Source organism: Cyrtonyx montezumae, unplaced genomic scaffold (genome assembly GCF_038088225.1).
Source record: "Cyrtonyx montezumae isolate F1298 unplaced genomic scaffold, pur_monq_1.0 scaffold_15, whole genome shotgun sequence".
Classification (NCBI taxonomy): Eukaryota; Metazoa; Chordata; class Aves; order Galliformes; family Odontophoridae; genus Cyrtonyx; species Cyrtonyx montezumae.
In genome coordinates, this window is record NW_027071881.1 from 9,572,344 (window position 1) to 9,586,030 (window position 13,687).

Here is a 13,687-nt window from a genome sequence, read left to right on the forward strand (position 1 = left end):
GTTTTAACTTCTTCACCTTCTGGGGATAACATGCTGCAGAGCTATTTTAAGGACATAGCTCATTCACAAAGGTCTCCAATTCTGTCTTCAGAGACAGAGATGATCTTCTTGCTGCTTCAAGATCTGCTGGCATGACATTAGCTTCAGAGGGAGTTCATTTGTTGTTCCAACATCAAAATGGAGCAAGAGCAGCTGCCAGGAGAGCAATAAAAGGAAACACTGGTGACAAAGAGCAGCAGGGTCATTCCTGGCACAAAGAAACAGAGAACTAGAGAACTGTCAATTTCCCCAAACATCTACAGAGGATTAAAGCTCTCTCCCCTCCTCTACCTACAACTGTGTTTAGCAACAAGAAGGGAAATGAGACAGAAAGAACTATAAACAAAAAGACCTGTATTTGGAAATGGTAGGTTACTATACACTGACTTAAGCACTCTGAACACTTACAGTTAAAGCCAAGATCACATTGAAGCTCTGTGGCTGAGCAAAGGTTGTTACCCCTCCAGAAAAGCGAAACAGAAATAGTTTGGGCTAGAAACCACTAGAGGGTATGGAGTTCAGTGCTTTGCAGCTGGCGGTCCTTGGGATGACTTCAAGCCCCAGCACTACATTTTGACTACCATACCTGCATATACCACATACTGTACAAACCCAGAACAAAGCTGTCACTGCAGTATGACCACTGCAAAAGCTGAGCTGCAAGAGCCATGAACAGGGCTGATGGGCTACAGTTGCCACACTGATGCTCGTTTTGATCAACATGCCTTTCTGACCAACGAACCCATGCCAGGTCATCCACTTGTTTTGATTACTTGATGTTTTCCCCTAGCCTCAGTAATCATATATTACCTAGAACAGACTAAGAATTTGTTCCCCATTTGACCACATGAGCAGAACCTTGTTACCTTCTAGATAAAGGTATTGACTTCAGAAACTAAGGCAAACCCAACCAGAGTCACAACAAAATGCTCTTTTCCTCCAGGGTACTTTATTAATAGATACATTTTTTTTACGTTTATAAAGAGATAAAAGGTTTTAAAGATGAAAATTTCAGAAAATTATTTTTCAAAGAGACAGACAACAAATTCTAAATATATAGATGCCTTGCATATATTTATTATCCATTTATATATTGCAACCATAATCAGTATACAGCAAAATATGACTAGCCAGACCCCCTCAAATTCACAGGCACTAACACTGTTAATAATGCTTTATGGCTTCAGTAGTAGGATTTATGAATAAAATATTACAAGTGCTGCAAAACACTGAGGAATGCATCTGCAGAGTTGTATACTGAGGTACACGTGGGCTTGTCAAACACCCACACAACAAATCATCAGTAGTGCAGCCCAGAGTGCCCCCTTTGTGCACTGCAGAAATCCATGCAAACATTTAATTATGCTTTGTTCCCTTTAATATTACTTTTTCTGCATTAAATTGTCACAAGAAAAAAAACCTGACACACATCCTGAAGGACAATTCTGTACAATACCACACCATGAAATCAAGAAGTACCATTCTACCATTTAAAGGCCTATTTTCATAGCTAGTTCCCATGGCACAAAAAAAAAAAAAAAAAGCCACCAAAGCCTACGCCTGAAGCTGGATTATAACATTTGATACAGAGCAATACCATCTTTCATAGAGAATTTTAAGGTTAGCACACTGCTGAGGAACATCAAAGAAACAGAACAGGGATGATTACACATTGTCTTCCACCACTTAGCCCTATGCAGAGCACTGTCAAAAAGATTATACTTCTGCAATGCAAGTGGCAAATTCAAGGGGAGAGTAAATCTCCCAAGAGTCAGAAGGAAATACTGAATTTGGTACAATAGATTTCCGGGAAGAGACAAGTCTGTCCTCCGTGCTTCCAGACTACAGTATTTACTCTTACACACAGTTTAAATGGTTTAGCTAGGTGTCAAATTCAGATATACTACTGTTCAGCGTTTGATGCTCAAAAAGTAGACTTGCAACTGCATTACAGTCCTCTTACTGTGAATAAAATAGCAAGAGACAGATGCATGTCCCCATGAATAACCATCTTCACCAGTAAAAAATTAGAATTGATCTGTCATGTTTCATCGTCAGCAGTCACCAATCACGTATCTCCACGCATCACTGGGGATGACAAATTAGCTGCAATCAAACCAGGCTCTGGCAGGATCTAGAGCACTGTTTCTACCTGCCCAGTTCAAGTAACTGCTATTAGATTTCACCACCTCACTCATCAAGCAGCTCAAGCTCACCGGACTACTCACAAAGCACGGCTGCTCAAAGCTGTGCACCAGCTCCAGCAAGCTCCTCTCAGCAGTTAATGCTTCTCATACATAGACATGAAGTAGCAAGGAAGCACCAACTTACAGCAGCACCCCACACATTCATTCTGCAGCTGCGTTCTAAGGAGGTGTGGTTTATACAACTAACCTGCAACATTACTTTGGATAACAGGTTTCTATCTCAGGACTGTACAGAGGAAATGAGGAATATTAGAAATTGAGCACTTGGTACATCTGCAAATTCCATGTTTTCCTAAATATATCTCAGCATAAGCCAGCTTTGATCTCGTTCCCCCTTACCTTTCATAGTAAGGCAGTGCCAAGCATGCCAACAAAAGGGTTTATAAGCTCAGTGCAGCAGGATGATATACTGTTAGGGTGGGTCTTCTACACTGGCATCTGACTTGACTCCATATGGTTGTTTAAGATAAGTGTTCCCTCAGCTGCTATCTCACCAGCCTTGCACCTCATTGAAAACAACTGGTTCAATTTCAAAGGGCAAATATAAAGGTTAAGGTAGCTGTGGCAAAAAGTCGAACAAAAAAACCGAAGTACATCTTATGTTTCAGTTACACTTTGTACGTGTAAAATGCAAAATGTGGCTCGTAGCAAGACAGCAAAAAGCTGCCAGAAGAACCACTAACAACGCCAGGGCTGCCGGGCAGCTCACGTCGTCTTTGCGATGAAAACTCATCCAGGACACAGCGCCGGACAGCAGCTGCCCCGCACGGGGAGAGCTGCCGGAGCCGGGAGGTGCTCGGCCCCAAGGACCAAGGGAGCGGCGTTAGAACCAAGTGACCGGCACGGAGCGCTCTCAGAAAGCTCCCCGCGGTGGTACTGCTTTAAGTACCGTGCGTTGCTTTTTGAAGGAGCCTTTCCACGCCATTGGAACAGAGACACGGCACGCGCCAACGAACCCCTCCGTGCTTCGCTTTTTTTTCCCCCAAGTAAACGTATGAGCGGTTTTACAAAGAAACGCGATGCCAACCTGCGCGACAATCCCAGAGCAGGGCAACCAGCAGCACTGAGACCCAGCATGGGGCTCCCGAGGAGCCCTCATTGCCCACACGCAGCTCGGGAGCACAGCAGCGCCCGCGGAACCCGGCGGGCACAGAGCGGGGCGGGGCCTCCACCTGCCTCGGCCTGAGGTACCTGAGGCGTCGCCGCCCGCTGCGGAACGCCCGCCGAGCTCAGCGAGTTCCTTCGGTGAAGGGGCGGTGGCAGTCACGTGCCACAGCCACGTGCCGGCGGGCGGGGCGGGGCGGGGCGAGGCGGGAATCACCTCAGGGCAGCGGCGCTCCCAGCGCCCGTCCGACCGCGCTCCCCGCCGCCCGCCTCAGCGACCTCCGCGTCCTCACCTCGCCCCGCCCCGCCCCGCCCCGCCGGCGCCATCGGCCCCTCCCGCCGCTCGTCACCCACTTCCCGCCTCCCCCCGCCCTGCCGCCGCGGACTTCCTCACCCGTCACGCGGCGCCTCGCGCGGCGATTCGCAGGACAGCGGCCGCCACCGCCCCTCACTCGTGAGGAGAGCCGCCAATCAGACCGCCGCCCGGGCCCCAGCGCCATTGGCCCAGTAACCCCTTTTCGGGCTTCCGTTCCCCCTCATTGGCTGTTTGGATCGGATAGGGCGCCGCGATTGGGCAAAAAGCGGGACTCGGGGGCGGGAGTCCACCCGCGAGGACACCCGATTGGCCGGCGGGCCGGAGCGGCACCGCGTGATTGGCAGGAAAGGTGAAGAAGGCGGGGCCGCCCGAGGTGAGGGTTGTGTGAGGTGAGGGAATCTCGCGGGGTCTCGCTAGCGCTGGGCGCGGAGGCGCGCGGTGATTGGGCGGCGGGGGTCAAGGGGGCGGGACTGAGTCAGGGAGTCTCTGCGGCGGCCGAGTCCTATGGGCCGGCCGAGCTGGGTCCCGCTCGGTGATTGGGTGGGGGCGGCTCTCGCGGAGCCTGGCGGGCCGGGTCCGATTGGCTGCGGGCGGGTGTCGGGCGCGCGCCCCGCATGGGGGCGGGGGGGGCCGGCGGGGGGAGGGCAGGCCGGGTGCGCGTGCCCGCTGTGCGCTCCGCGCTGGGGCTCCGCGAGGAGGTGAGTGGCGGCGGCGGCGGCGGAGGGTCGGGCGGCCGAGGCGGCGGCCGGGGGGCGGGGCGGCGCCGCGCGGCGGGGGCCTGAGAGCTCACCGCCCTCACCCCTGCCCGCCGCGCGCACGCACGCACGCACGCAGCGGAGACCCCCCCTCCCCCCACCCGGCCCCGCTCCTTCCCCGCCCCGCCGCGCCCCTCCGGCGCTGCCGCCGCCGCTCCGCTGTCAGCGCCGCCCCGCGGCCCCGCTCCCGCCCCTGTCATCCATTTGTCACCCGCCCCTGCTCCCGCCGCGCCCTCTCCCCCCGGCCCTGTCCTCTCTCTCTCTGTCCCTCCGCCGGTCCCGCCGGCTCCCCCCGCCCCGCCGCCCGCGTCCCCCTCACCGTGTCCGGGTGCTGTGTATGTTTCAGGGCCTGCGAGGAAAAGTTGCGAACTCCCCGAGTTGTTGGCTGCGGTGGAGGGAGCAGGTGTGCGAGCGGAGGGAGCGATGTAGGAGGTGCGGGACGCTCCGAGGGGATGTGGGCATGGCAGGGCTAGGCTCGGCCCGCGCAGGGTGTCCCCGGGCAGCGGCCCCTCGTCCTCCGGGCAGGGGGCACTGAGCGCCCCTTCCTCGACAATAAAGTGCGGAGAGCCCGGACCGCCGCGGCCCTGCCCAGGATGGAGCCCCAGTGAGCGCTGCGGGCGGTGGGGTCGGCGCTTGGGCTCGTGCACATGAAGAGTCTCCACGCCGTGTGGCTTCGCCAAGAGATCAGGCCCGTTGAGCCCGATGTTCTCGCAGGTGGGCCGCGTATGATGGAACCCGACTTCTTTTAAAGTGTAGCAAATCTCATTTTTTTTTGATGGCCAAATGACAGCCTGACCCAGTCGTTAGCCGGTCGGGGGGCATTTTTTTGAATGTCTCTTTGTGGCACAACAGCCAACGCAAAAATGATGGCGGCTTACAATGGCGGTACGTCTGCGGCAGCGGCAGGTCACCACCACCACCATCACCACCACCTCCCTCACCTCCCTCCTCCTCACCTCCATCACCACCACCACCCTCAGCACCACCTGCACCCCAGCTCCGCGCCCGCGGTCCATCCCGTGCAGCAGCACGCTTCCTCGGCAGCTGCGGCCGCGGCGGCAGCGGCGGCGGCGGCGGCGATGTTGAACCCCGGGCAGCAGCAGCCATATTTCCCATCGCCGGCACCGGGCCAGGCCCCTGGACCAGCGGCGGCCGCCCCAGCTCAGGTACAAGCTGCAGCCGCGGCTGCGGTCAAAGCGCACCATCATCAGCACTCACAACATCCACAGCAGCAACTGGATATTGAGCCGGACAGACCTATTGGATACGGAGCCTTTGGTGTTGTCTGGTGAGTAGAGAAAAAACTGAACCGAGTTTGCATTCTTTTCTACCAAATCATAATTCATTCTTGGTTTTTGTCATTTGATCCAGAATAGAAGAAAGCTGCTCACTACCAGCTCTTTGCTGGCTCTTCTCTTTTCTTTGAAAGTTGGGTTCTCTTGTTTCTCTTGGCAGAGTGAGGTGAGCAGTGGTGAAGAACAACCCCTTGTTATTGGGCCGCACCATCAGTCTTGTTTAGGACAAAAGCAGCGTGTTGTGCACCTCCTGCACGTTTCTGTAGAACCTACGTGCTGCGTGGCTGAGTGGCACTTCCTAAAATTGCAGGTTCACAGACATTAGAAGATATATTCTGACCTGACTTAAGAGCTGGAAATCGAAAGCGTCTGAAAATGTCTTCCTGTCCCAGTCACCTGCCGTGAGCTGTGCCTGGGAGGCTGCCTGAAACAGAGCGCCTGAACTTTGCTCTCCTCTCATGAATGCAAATGGGATTTTCTGTCCTACTGTACTGTGCTGCAGTACCTTTACTCCCTCAGCTATGTCGGAGGATTTTCACAGTGGGTCGTAATCTCTCCTAATATATTTTGTGGCCGCTTCATGTATGTCATAATTGCCCTTCAGGATCACCGAAGCAAAGCTAGTTGTGGATTATTTTTTGGATGAACTGCTGCCAGGTTCCCCGTGCTCCGTAGCCCTCTGGGAGCAGAAGGGACGCCGGGGTTTTGCTGTGAGGGCAGGCGTGTGGCCGCGCGCTTCCTGCCTCGCCGGCACCGAGTTTGCAGCGGGTCACTGGCGCGGCCCCGCTCAGCTCCTGTGTGGCTGTGGGTGCTGTGGTGTCACTGAGAGGAGCGGGGGCTGCGGGCTGTGCTGGGGGCTGTGTGGGGCAGGGCGGGGGCAGCCCCACTCGGTCGCTGTTGGCCCTGCCCTTAGAGCAGGCCGGTGTTCGTCACACACTGTGTTGGCTGGGAGAGCCGTGCAGGCGAGGCGTAGCTGAGTGCTCTGACTGATCTGTGTCCCTGAATGCCGGAGTCCCGTGCTGGGAGCCGGGGGTGCTGCTGCACGGGCAGTGCTGTACCACTGCTGCTGTGTTCAAAAAAGGTCCAGGAAAGAGTGAAAACTGCAAGGAAAACTTAAAAAACATATCTAAAAATTACTTTCATCTGTTGTATTTATTTCTAGATGAAGTGTGATTTTCCGTCTCAGTTGCGGCTGGCTTGCTTAAATTCGGAGCATTATGTAAGGTCGGACCCTGCTGGCGGTTGGCTCAAACACTTTGTTTACCTGTGTGTAATTTTCCAGTCTTTATGTTTCCCAGTTTGATCTGACAAAAAAAAAAAAAAGGAGGTACAGAGAGTGATCTGCGTTCCTAACATTCAGTGGAATGAAAGGTTACATTTGCATATTCCGTTCTGAGAACGCTGAGGGAAAAGAAGTGTAGGATGAGGGTCTGCTCCCCGCTCCCCCCCGGCCGTGGGACGCGACCTGCAGCGCTGCAGCTCTTCAGCAGCCCTCCCTGAGGGGGGCATTACGTGAAATAAAAGCAGAAGCTGGGAGAGCAGACCTGCTGTGGTAAAGCTGTAAGGGCGTGCAGACTGGGTGGAGTTCAGTTCCTCCTTGCTCGCGTGTAGCTGAACTCCACGGGCACTGTGCAGTGTTTGGCATTTCAGGTTAACTTGTGTGGGTGTGTGTGCGCTGAGCTGAGGAGGCAGTGTGAGCAGGAGGGAAGCTGAGGAGTAGATTTCGTTGTGTATACAGGAGTGCGTGTATAACCCAGTTCTGGCTGCATGGGATAACAGAACTGAACGCAAACACTGATTTGGGTATTTCCAGTTCAAGTTAGGAATGAAAAGTGCATCCTTTGGTACAGGTGTAACAGAAAATTCAGTAAGAGGAGGCCCAAGCTAATTGTGAGTAAGGACTCTATTGCATATCTGTATCTCTGAGCATTGGTTGGCACTGAGAATTAACCAAAGAGCTCAAATGTGTGCGTTGCTGAGGGATGTTGCTCTTCAGGCAGCTGATGTACCTGAAGAAGTCTTCCATTGTACCCCTAAGATGTGTTGTCTTGTCTGGGAGGTGCAGCTTGTCCTGCAGTTAGGAAGCGACTGCTGCAGGCCTGTGCTGCTCCCCGGGTGCTGCCCGAGCTGCTGCCAGCCGGACGCTTTGTCCTTCACCCACTCACTGTCAGCACATTCTTAACATGCTGGGAAAAAAATAATCCAGATTTTAGTTTCAGCAAAAACTCTGCGCCCCGTGGCTCAAAACGCGTATCAGATGTTTGGAAGTCTTGTGAGTGTTGTGGGGATAAGGAGCTGTCCTTTGCAGGAGTGCTCCCTGCTCTGCTGGGGAGACGTGCTGCTGCCATCTGCTGGGTTTGGAAAAATAATGATAGTAATAACAGAAGAAGGCAGCGAGTGTGGTTTGGGAGTGAGGGGCAAAGAGCTGATGCCTCTGCAGGAGGAGCTCGTGCAGTTCCGTGTGAAATTCCCGGAGCGGAGGCAGCGGGAGTCAGAGCCAGAGCTGTGCTGGTTGGGGTGGGACCTGGCAGCTGCTGTGGCCTCTGTGTGCCTGAGGTTTGGAGAGGTGCTGCAGGTCATCAGAGATGGTGGAACCATGCAGCCCGTGGTATCACGGTAGAAACTGTGGTAAGAGGCATTTCCGTGGGAAATGGGTCACAAATGGCACACAAAAGGCTGTACATCTTTATTTTTAAAAGCTTGATTTATGCAACTTTATGTCGCAGTGTGGCTTCCAGTGCATTTGTTTCCAATAGTTTCTATTCAGAACGCCAGATAGCCTTGCAATGCCTCCATCGTTTGGCTGTTGATTTTGAGGTTGGATGTTGTATATGGGGACCACCACAACTTTGTCAAGGTAGAAATAATTTAGCCAAAATTTTATACTTAATCCCTGGCCTTCAGAGGCCTGAAATCACTGTAGCCAGTGCTCAGTTAAAAACTTGAAAGGAGTGTTGCGTAGAGTTGGTTGTGTGGACCCTAAAGCAATGCTAAGCATTTTATCCCCACGCTGGCACTGAGCAGAGCAATGATGTCTGTAGGGTGAGCAGGTGACCCCCCCAGCAGTACTGCAGAGGGACGACTCAGGTGGAGCTGGGGTGCAGTGCAGACCCCTATTTTGGGTAAATCTCTGGAATACGTGCTAGGAGAAAAAAGGAGGTTACAGCTTCAAAACCTATATGAGTAACTGCAGGATAAGTTCCCCTCTGAGTGAACCCAGGGGATGTTTTGCATGGTTAATGCAAATGGGAATGCAAAAGTCCGATGTGGTATGTGAAAAGTTTAGAGAAAGTTCAATTAGTAAAATGTGCTTTGTGAAACCTTGTTGGGCTTGTGGGTGTGAGGCATCTTTTTCTAAGCCAGAGCTGTTTATATTGCAGTCTTTTTCCTGTCCCCCAAAACTCACCTTTAGTGGAGAGTTTGTGAACAGGAAAAATATCTGATTCTAGCATTAGCATTTAGATGGGCACTGTTTTGCTTTAAACTATTCCATTTGCCATTTTTCATTCATCTAAAATTACCTTTTTATTATCATCGATCAAAAAGAACTGGAAAAGGAGTCTAAAATTAACCCTAGAATTTTCAGTGCGAATGAAACTGAGAATGAAAGAGCATTGAGGGGGGGTGGGCTCTCCCACTGGAGCAGAGCTCCCAGCAGCAGTTGGATGCACCTCTGGAAGGGGTCATCCTGACCCACCACGTCCTGCAGAGAGAGGTCCCACGCAGCCTTGGAGCTCTGCAAGCTTTTCTGGTGGCTGGGGCATCTGATGCGGGCAGGCAGCGATTCCAAGGCCAAGACATTTTTATCCAGTTTCCTCTTGGAGGACGCCATGGGGTATGCCTGAGGCCAAAGCTGACCCTAGCAGTGGGCACTCTGCAGGGCAGCACGCGCGCTTGCTTCGCACCTCGTGGCACAGCTTGAGGCTCTGCGTGCCCTTGTCTCAGGGTTCTTGAAAGGGTCACTTTATTTGCATTGAATTCAGTGACACTCAGTTCTGTTATGAGATGCTTTGCGAAGATCCTATGTTTAAGTTGTTGGGGCTGTTTTCAGATGTCATGAAAAGAAAGTTAATGTGAAAATGGCAATTCCCCAAATGTGCAGAAGGAAATTAAACGCATATAACAACAACTTGTGCTTAAGTCCAGCAGTGGGGGCCAAGCAGCACTCTCTCCACGTAATCTACTGCATTGTTCATTATTGTCTCATAACGTGATGCAAGAGGGAAGGAATGTGGATAATATTTTTTTCTCAACGTTGGGCGAGGACTATGTTGAAAATCAGTTGATTGTAGTTTGTGCCAAGGTCGGCAGCGTGCAGGTCACTTGAGCCGTGCCGTGCATCACGCCGTGCTGGTTTATCCATGTGTGGCTGTGTGCTGATGGCATGGCCAGCCTGGGGAGCACTCCTTGCTCTCAGCTCTGCAGTGTTACAGCAGAATGGTTTGTAACTGGATCTACGACATGTTGGTTTCTCGGAAGATGTTTCATTTGGGATGTTCCTTTCCCTCCCTCCCATGTGCTTTCACTTCTTTTAAAGGGAGAATCTAGCTTGTCCCTTTCACTAAGGCAGAAGACACAAATGCCTCTCGTGTTTGTAAGTGGGCCAAGGTGTCAGTGCTCCTAGCAGCTGCACGTGGTCCAAGGGGCGGTAAATAGCAGCAAGCAGCAGTGTGTGCTGCGTGTGGCTGCTGGGGGCAGAACTCAACGTGGCAGCAGCAGCATTGGGGCAGCACGGCCATGGCATTGCCTGCAGTGATGGCTTCATCCAGGCCCCCTCTAGGAGCAGGCCAACACAGAGGTCCTCATCTGTTCTGCAGCCTTTCAGTGCAGTTGGTGTAGACAGAGTCCTAGTGTTGTAATTTGAAGTACGTCACGTAGTAGGGCTGGAAATTTTGCTTTGCTGTGAGTCAAACTGACTATTACGTCCAATTTTGTAAAGTAGACCCCTGAGTGAGGTAGTAGATGCTTAAATGAAAGTGGCTTATGACAGGCAGTACAAATACGTATGTAAAGGATGGAGGCTTATGTGCTTAACGTGATTATTTATTGATAATAGTATTTAACCATAATAAGCTGTAACAAGGAAAAAGTGAATGCAAGTGGTGGAGGATGGGATGGGTAGCTAAAGGTGGTATAAACCATAGCAATTATCTGCTATCTTGCAATGCGAAAATTCGTGTTGTAGCAGTAAGCCAGGCTTTCTAAAGAGTAACGTCAGTAACCTGCTCTTAGGATGCATTCCCTCCCTTTGTTCTAGCTGCCCTTCTCCTCCCTTCCACCCCTTTACCTTGCTTCAGTCAGAGCATGTTAGAATGACCTGAACTTCATTGTAACGTTTAAAATTGTGCTGGTTCTCTCTTGGTACACGAGATCGATGGATGAATAAGGGTAGACTCGTGTCATTCTTGGACTTCCATGGCTGTGGAACGTGTCTGGGTGTGCTTAGCTCCACCTTGAGCTTTAATCGTGGGCTGGAGCAGAAGCAGTGTGTCCTAGCAGTATCTGTTTTAATTTCCTGTTGTGATTCTTTTCCGTCAAGACTTGGAAACGTTTGTGTGTGAGTGGAATTTTTACACTGCTTACGATGTTTCTGACACCAGAATGTGATAGTGGGATCGTTTCGTAGCGTGTGTGCTTCGATAAATTATCTTCTGTTACTTCAGTTTTTGTAGAGCGTGGTATGTTGGTATTCGTGTGCAATTACAGAAGTATTAATTCTGAGCATCTGTTCAAGAACAGTTGCAGAAAGTTTTATGGAAAATGAAAAGAAAAGATATGGGGAAATGTGGGAGTCCCTGGGCCCCGGTGCGTGACTTCGCTCCGTCACTCAGGCAGCACCAGGCCGTGCTCTCACTGCTTTCTCCTTTTTGTTGGCCCTGTGCAGTGTCAAATAAACCTTTGTGTAACAGCAGAAGGGACGCCGAGCAGAGTGTTGAACGGGTTGGTGCTCATGGTTGGTGGTCAAGTATTTGCTTTGCCTTAAATCCTACATTATAAGTACTTTTCTGAGAAGCTGCTGCCCGTCCCTCCTCCCATAAAAGCGTGTATAGGGGTTTTTATTATGTCAGTTAATACACTTTATTATTTAATATAAATACTTATAACCATTGAAGAATACCTGTCTATGAATGCATAAAACTATTCCATAAACATAATAGCAGTTTCAGGAACTGGTCATCTTTGTCACATGAAGCAGGTGGGACGTGTTGGCTCGCATTGAGCTCCCTGGCTGAAAGGTGAGCTGGCTGAGGTTGGGAAGGAAAGCACCCAGAAGGTCCTCTCTCCGTGGACTTTTACACTGTAAACCATTTTGTGTTTCTTTTGACTGTTTTTGATACTAGTGAATACATTAAAGTTTGTTACAGTCTCAAGAAAAGCAGGGGGAGGTGTACCGTGATCTGTTTTCACCACTCATCATCCACGTCCATGTGTTGGCTGCCTGCACACATGCCTCACTGCCTTCCCACCTATGTTCATGCTGGGCAGCCCGTGTGAGGCTGTGTGAGCACTACAGCAGAGGGTTTTCTCCCCAGATTATACCCTAAGCAGAACAAAAGCTCTGTTAAAGGGTTTTCCAGTGTGACAGTGCAACTCTTCCTTGGGTATTCCTGTAAATTCCCGTTGGCTTGCTCACTGAACATCTCTGATTTGGAGGGAGGTTGTCTCATTCCTTCCACTGCTCTGAATTGGCCTAATGAACCAACTGTGACTGCCTGTGACATTTTCTCTTTTCTCTATGATAGTGCCTTTCTGAAGCAGAAAGTACTTTTTAAAAGTTACTAAAAATAGATAAGGTATCAGAGTGCTTTTTTTTTTGTATTTGCTTATTTGGAAAGTGAGGATTAAGGCACTGTGCTTGGGAGGCACCAGCATCCCCTCCTGAGCCCAGAGCCTGAACTGCACTTTTCCCACTGCCCCTCTGCAGGAGAAGAGGTAATTGAGAGCTGCTTTGCTTTTTGTTTTCTGAAGGAGGAGGAAAGTAGGTGAATGTTGACAGAATCAGGACCAGCCCTGACCTACTTGTGGCTTTTCCTGTGATCTGCATCTCGGGCATGTCACGTTGCCATTTCTGGGCTGTTTACTCATCTGGAGACTCACGTGCAGTTTTAGGAGCAGATACACTTGGTAGTTCGGACATTACACGTAGATAACATTACTGCTCCCACAGTTGTTCCCAGGAAGGTTTTGTCACCTATCACACGATCAGGTGAAGGGAATCCTTCTGTAACAGTTGTTACTTCATCCTGAACTGCTCTTTAAACTTTGGGTTAAAGGTGTTTCAGAGCCGATAACTCCCCTTGGAATGTTCATGTTCTGTTTTGTTTTATTTTTCCAAGGCTCTGTATCTTACTTCAGAAGGTCCTGAGAAGAGCGGAGTTACACCCACGGTGGTGATTTATGCTATCACAAGGCTTTTGGCTGACTCAGAATAGAGAAACCCGTATTAGGGTTTTCAGGTCAGTTCGTGGAGATCATTTAAATCTAAATGCGGCTTTGAAGCTAATAGGTTAGACAAGGGCCCTGCAGGTCTGGCTCCAGCGTTTCCTCAGATGAAATTATGAAACTGAAATTGCTGCCGTGTAGGAGGGAAATTAGTTGGGTTTGTAGCAGTCCAGGGTGTTTTTTGTGGTGTGGGGCTTTGGGTTTTGTTGAGAAGAAAGAAATGCAGTTTCTTTGACATTCTCGTGATGTTTTGAATAGTTGAAAGGCTGTTGGTCCTTCTTAAATCTTTGTTAATACGTATCTTTAAAAAAGAGAAAACAAAAGATCTTCTTTAGCTGTAAAATATCCGTAACTCCAAAGCGTTTCCCAAAGCTTAATGTTCTTTTTCACTTGTGTTCTGATGAGGCTTTTCTGCTCCTACTGTAGCTGGAAGGGGGAATGTGCAGTTCTGGTCACATAGATGTCCTACACGTGGAAGAAGAAGAGAAAAAAGCAGCAAATTACCAACACTCATTGTGAGTAAAACAT

At 50.6% G+C, this 13,687-nt stretch overlaps 1 protein-coding gene across 3 annotated transcripts in view; it reads left to right on the top strand.

Annotated features, from left to right (window-relative positions):
* Window positions 1-4,022: 4,022 nt before the first annotated feature.
* The window catches only part of NLK (nemo like kinase), a 34,826-nt gene continuing 25,161 nt past the window's right edge, over window positions 4,023-13,687 (top strand). For 2 of the 3 annotated variants that reach the window (XM_065732112.1, XM_065732110.1), the window contains exons 1-2: window positions 4,301-4,364; window positions 4,768-5,709. In XM_065732112.1, the coding sequence (XP_065588184.1) occupies window positions 5,252-5,709 (458 nt within the window). In that variant the 5' untranslated portion in view covers window positions 4,301-4,364; window positions 4,768-5,251. Of the gene's footprint in view, window positions 4,040-4,300; window positions 4,365-4,767; window positions 5,710-13,687 lie in introns of those variants that run through there. The other variant, XM_065732111.1, reaches the window with a different exon arrangement.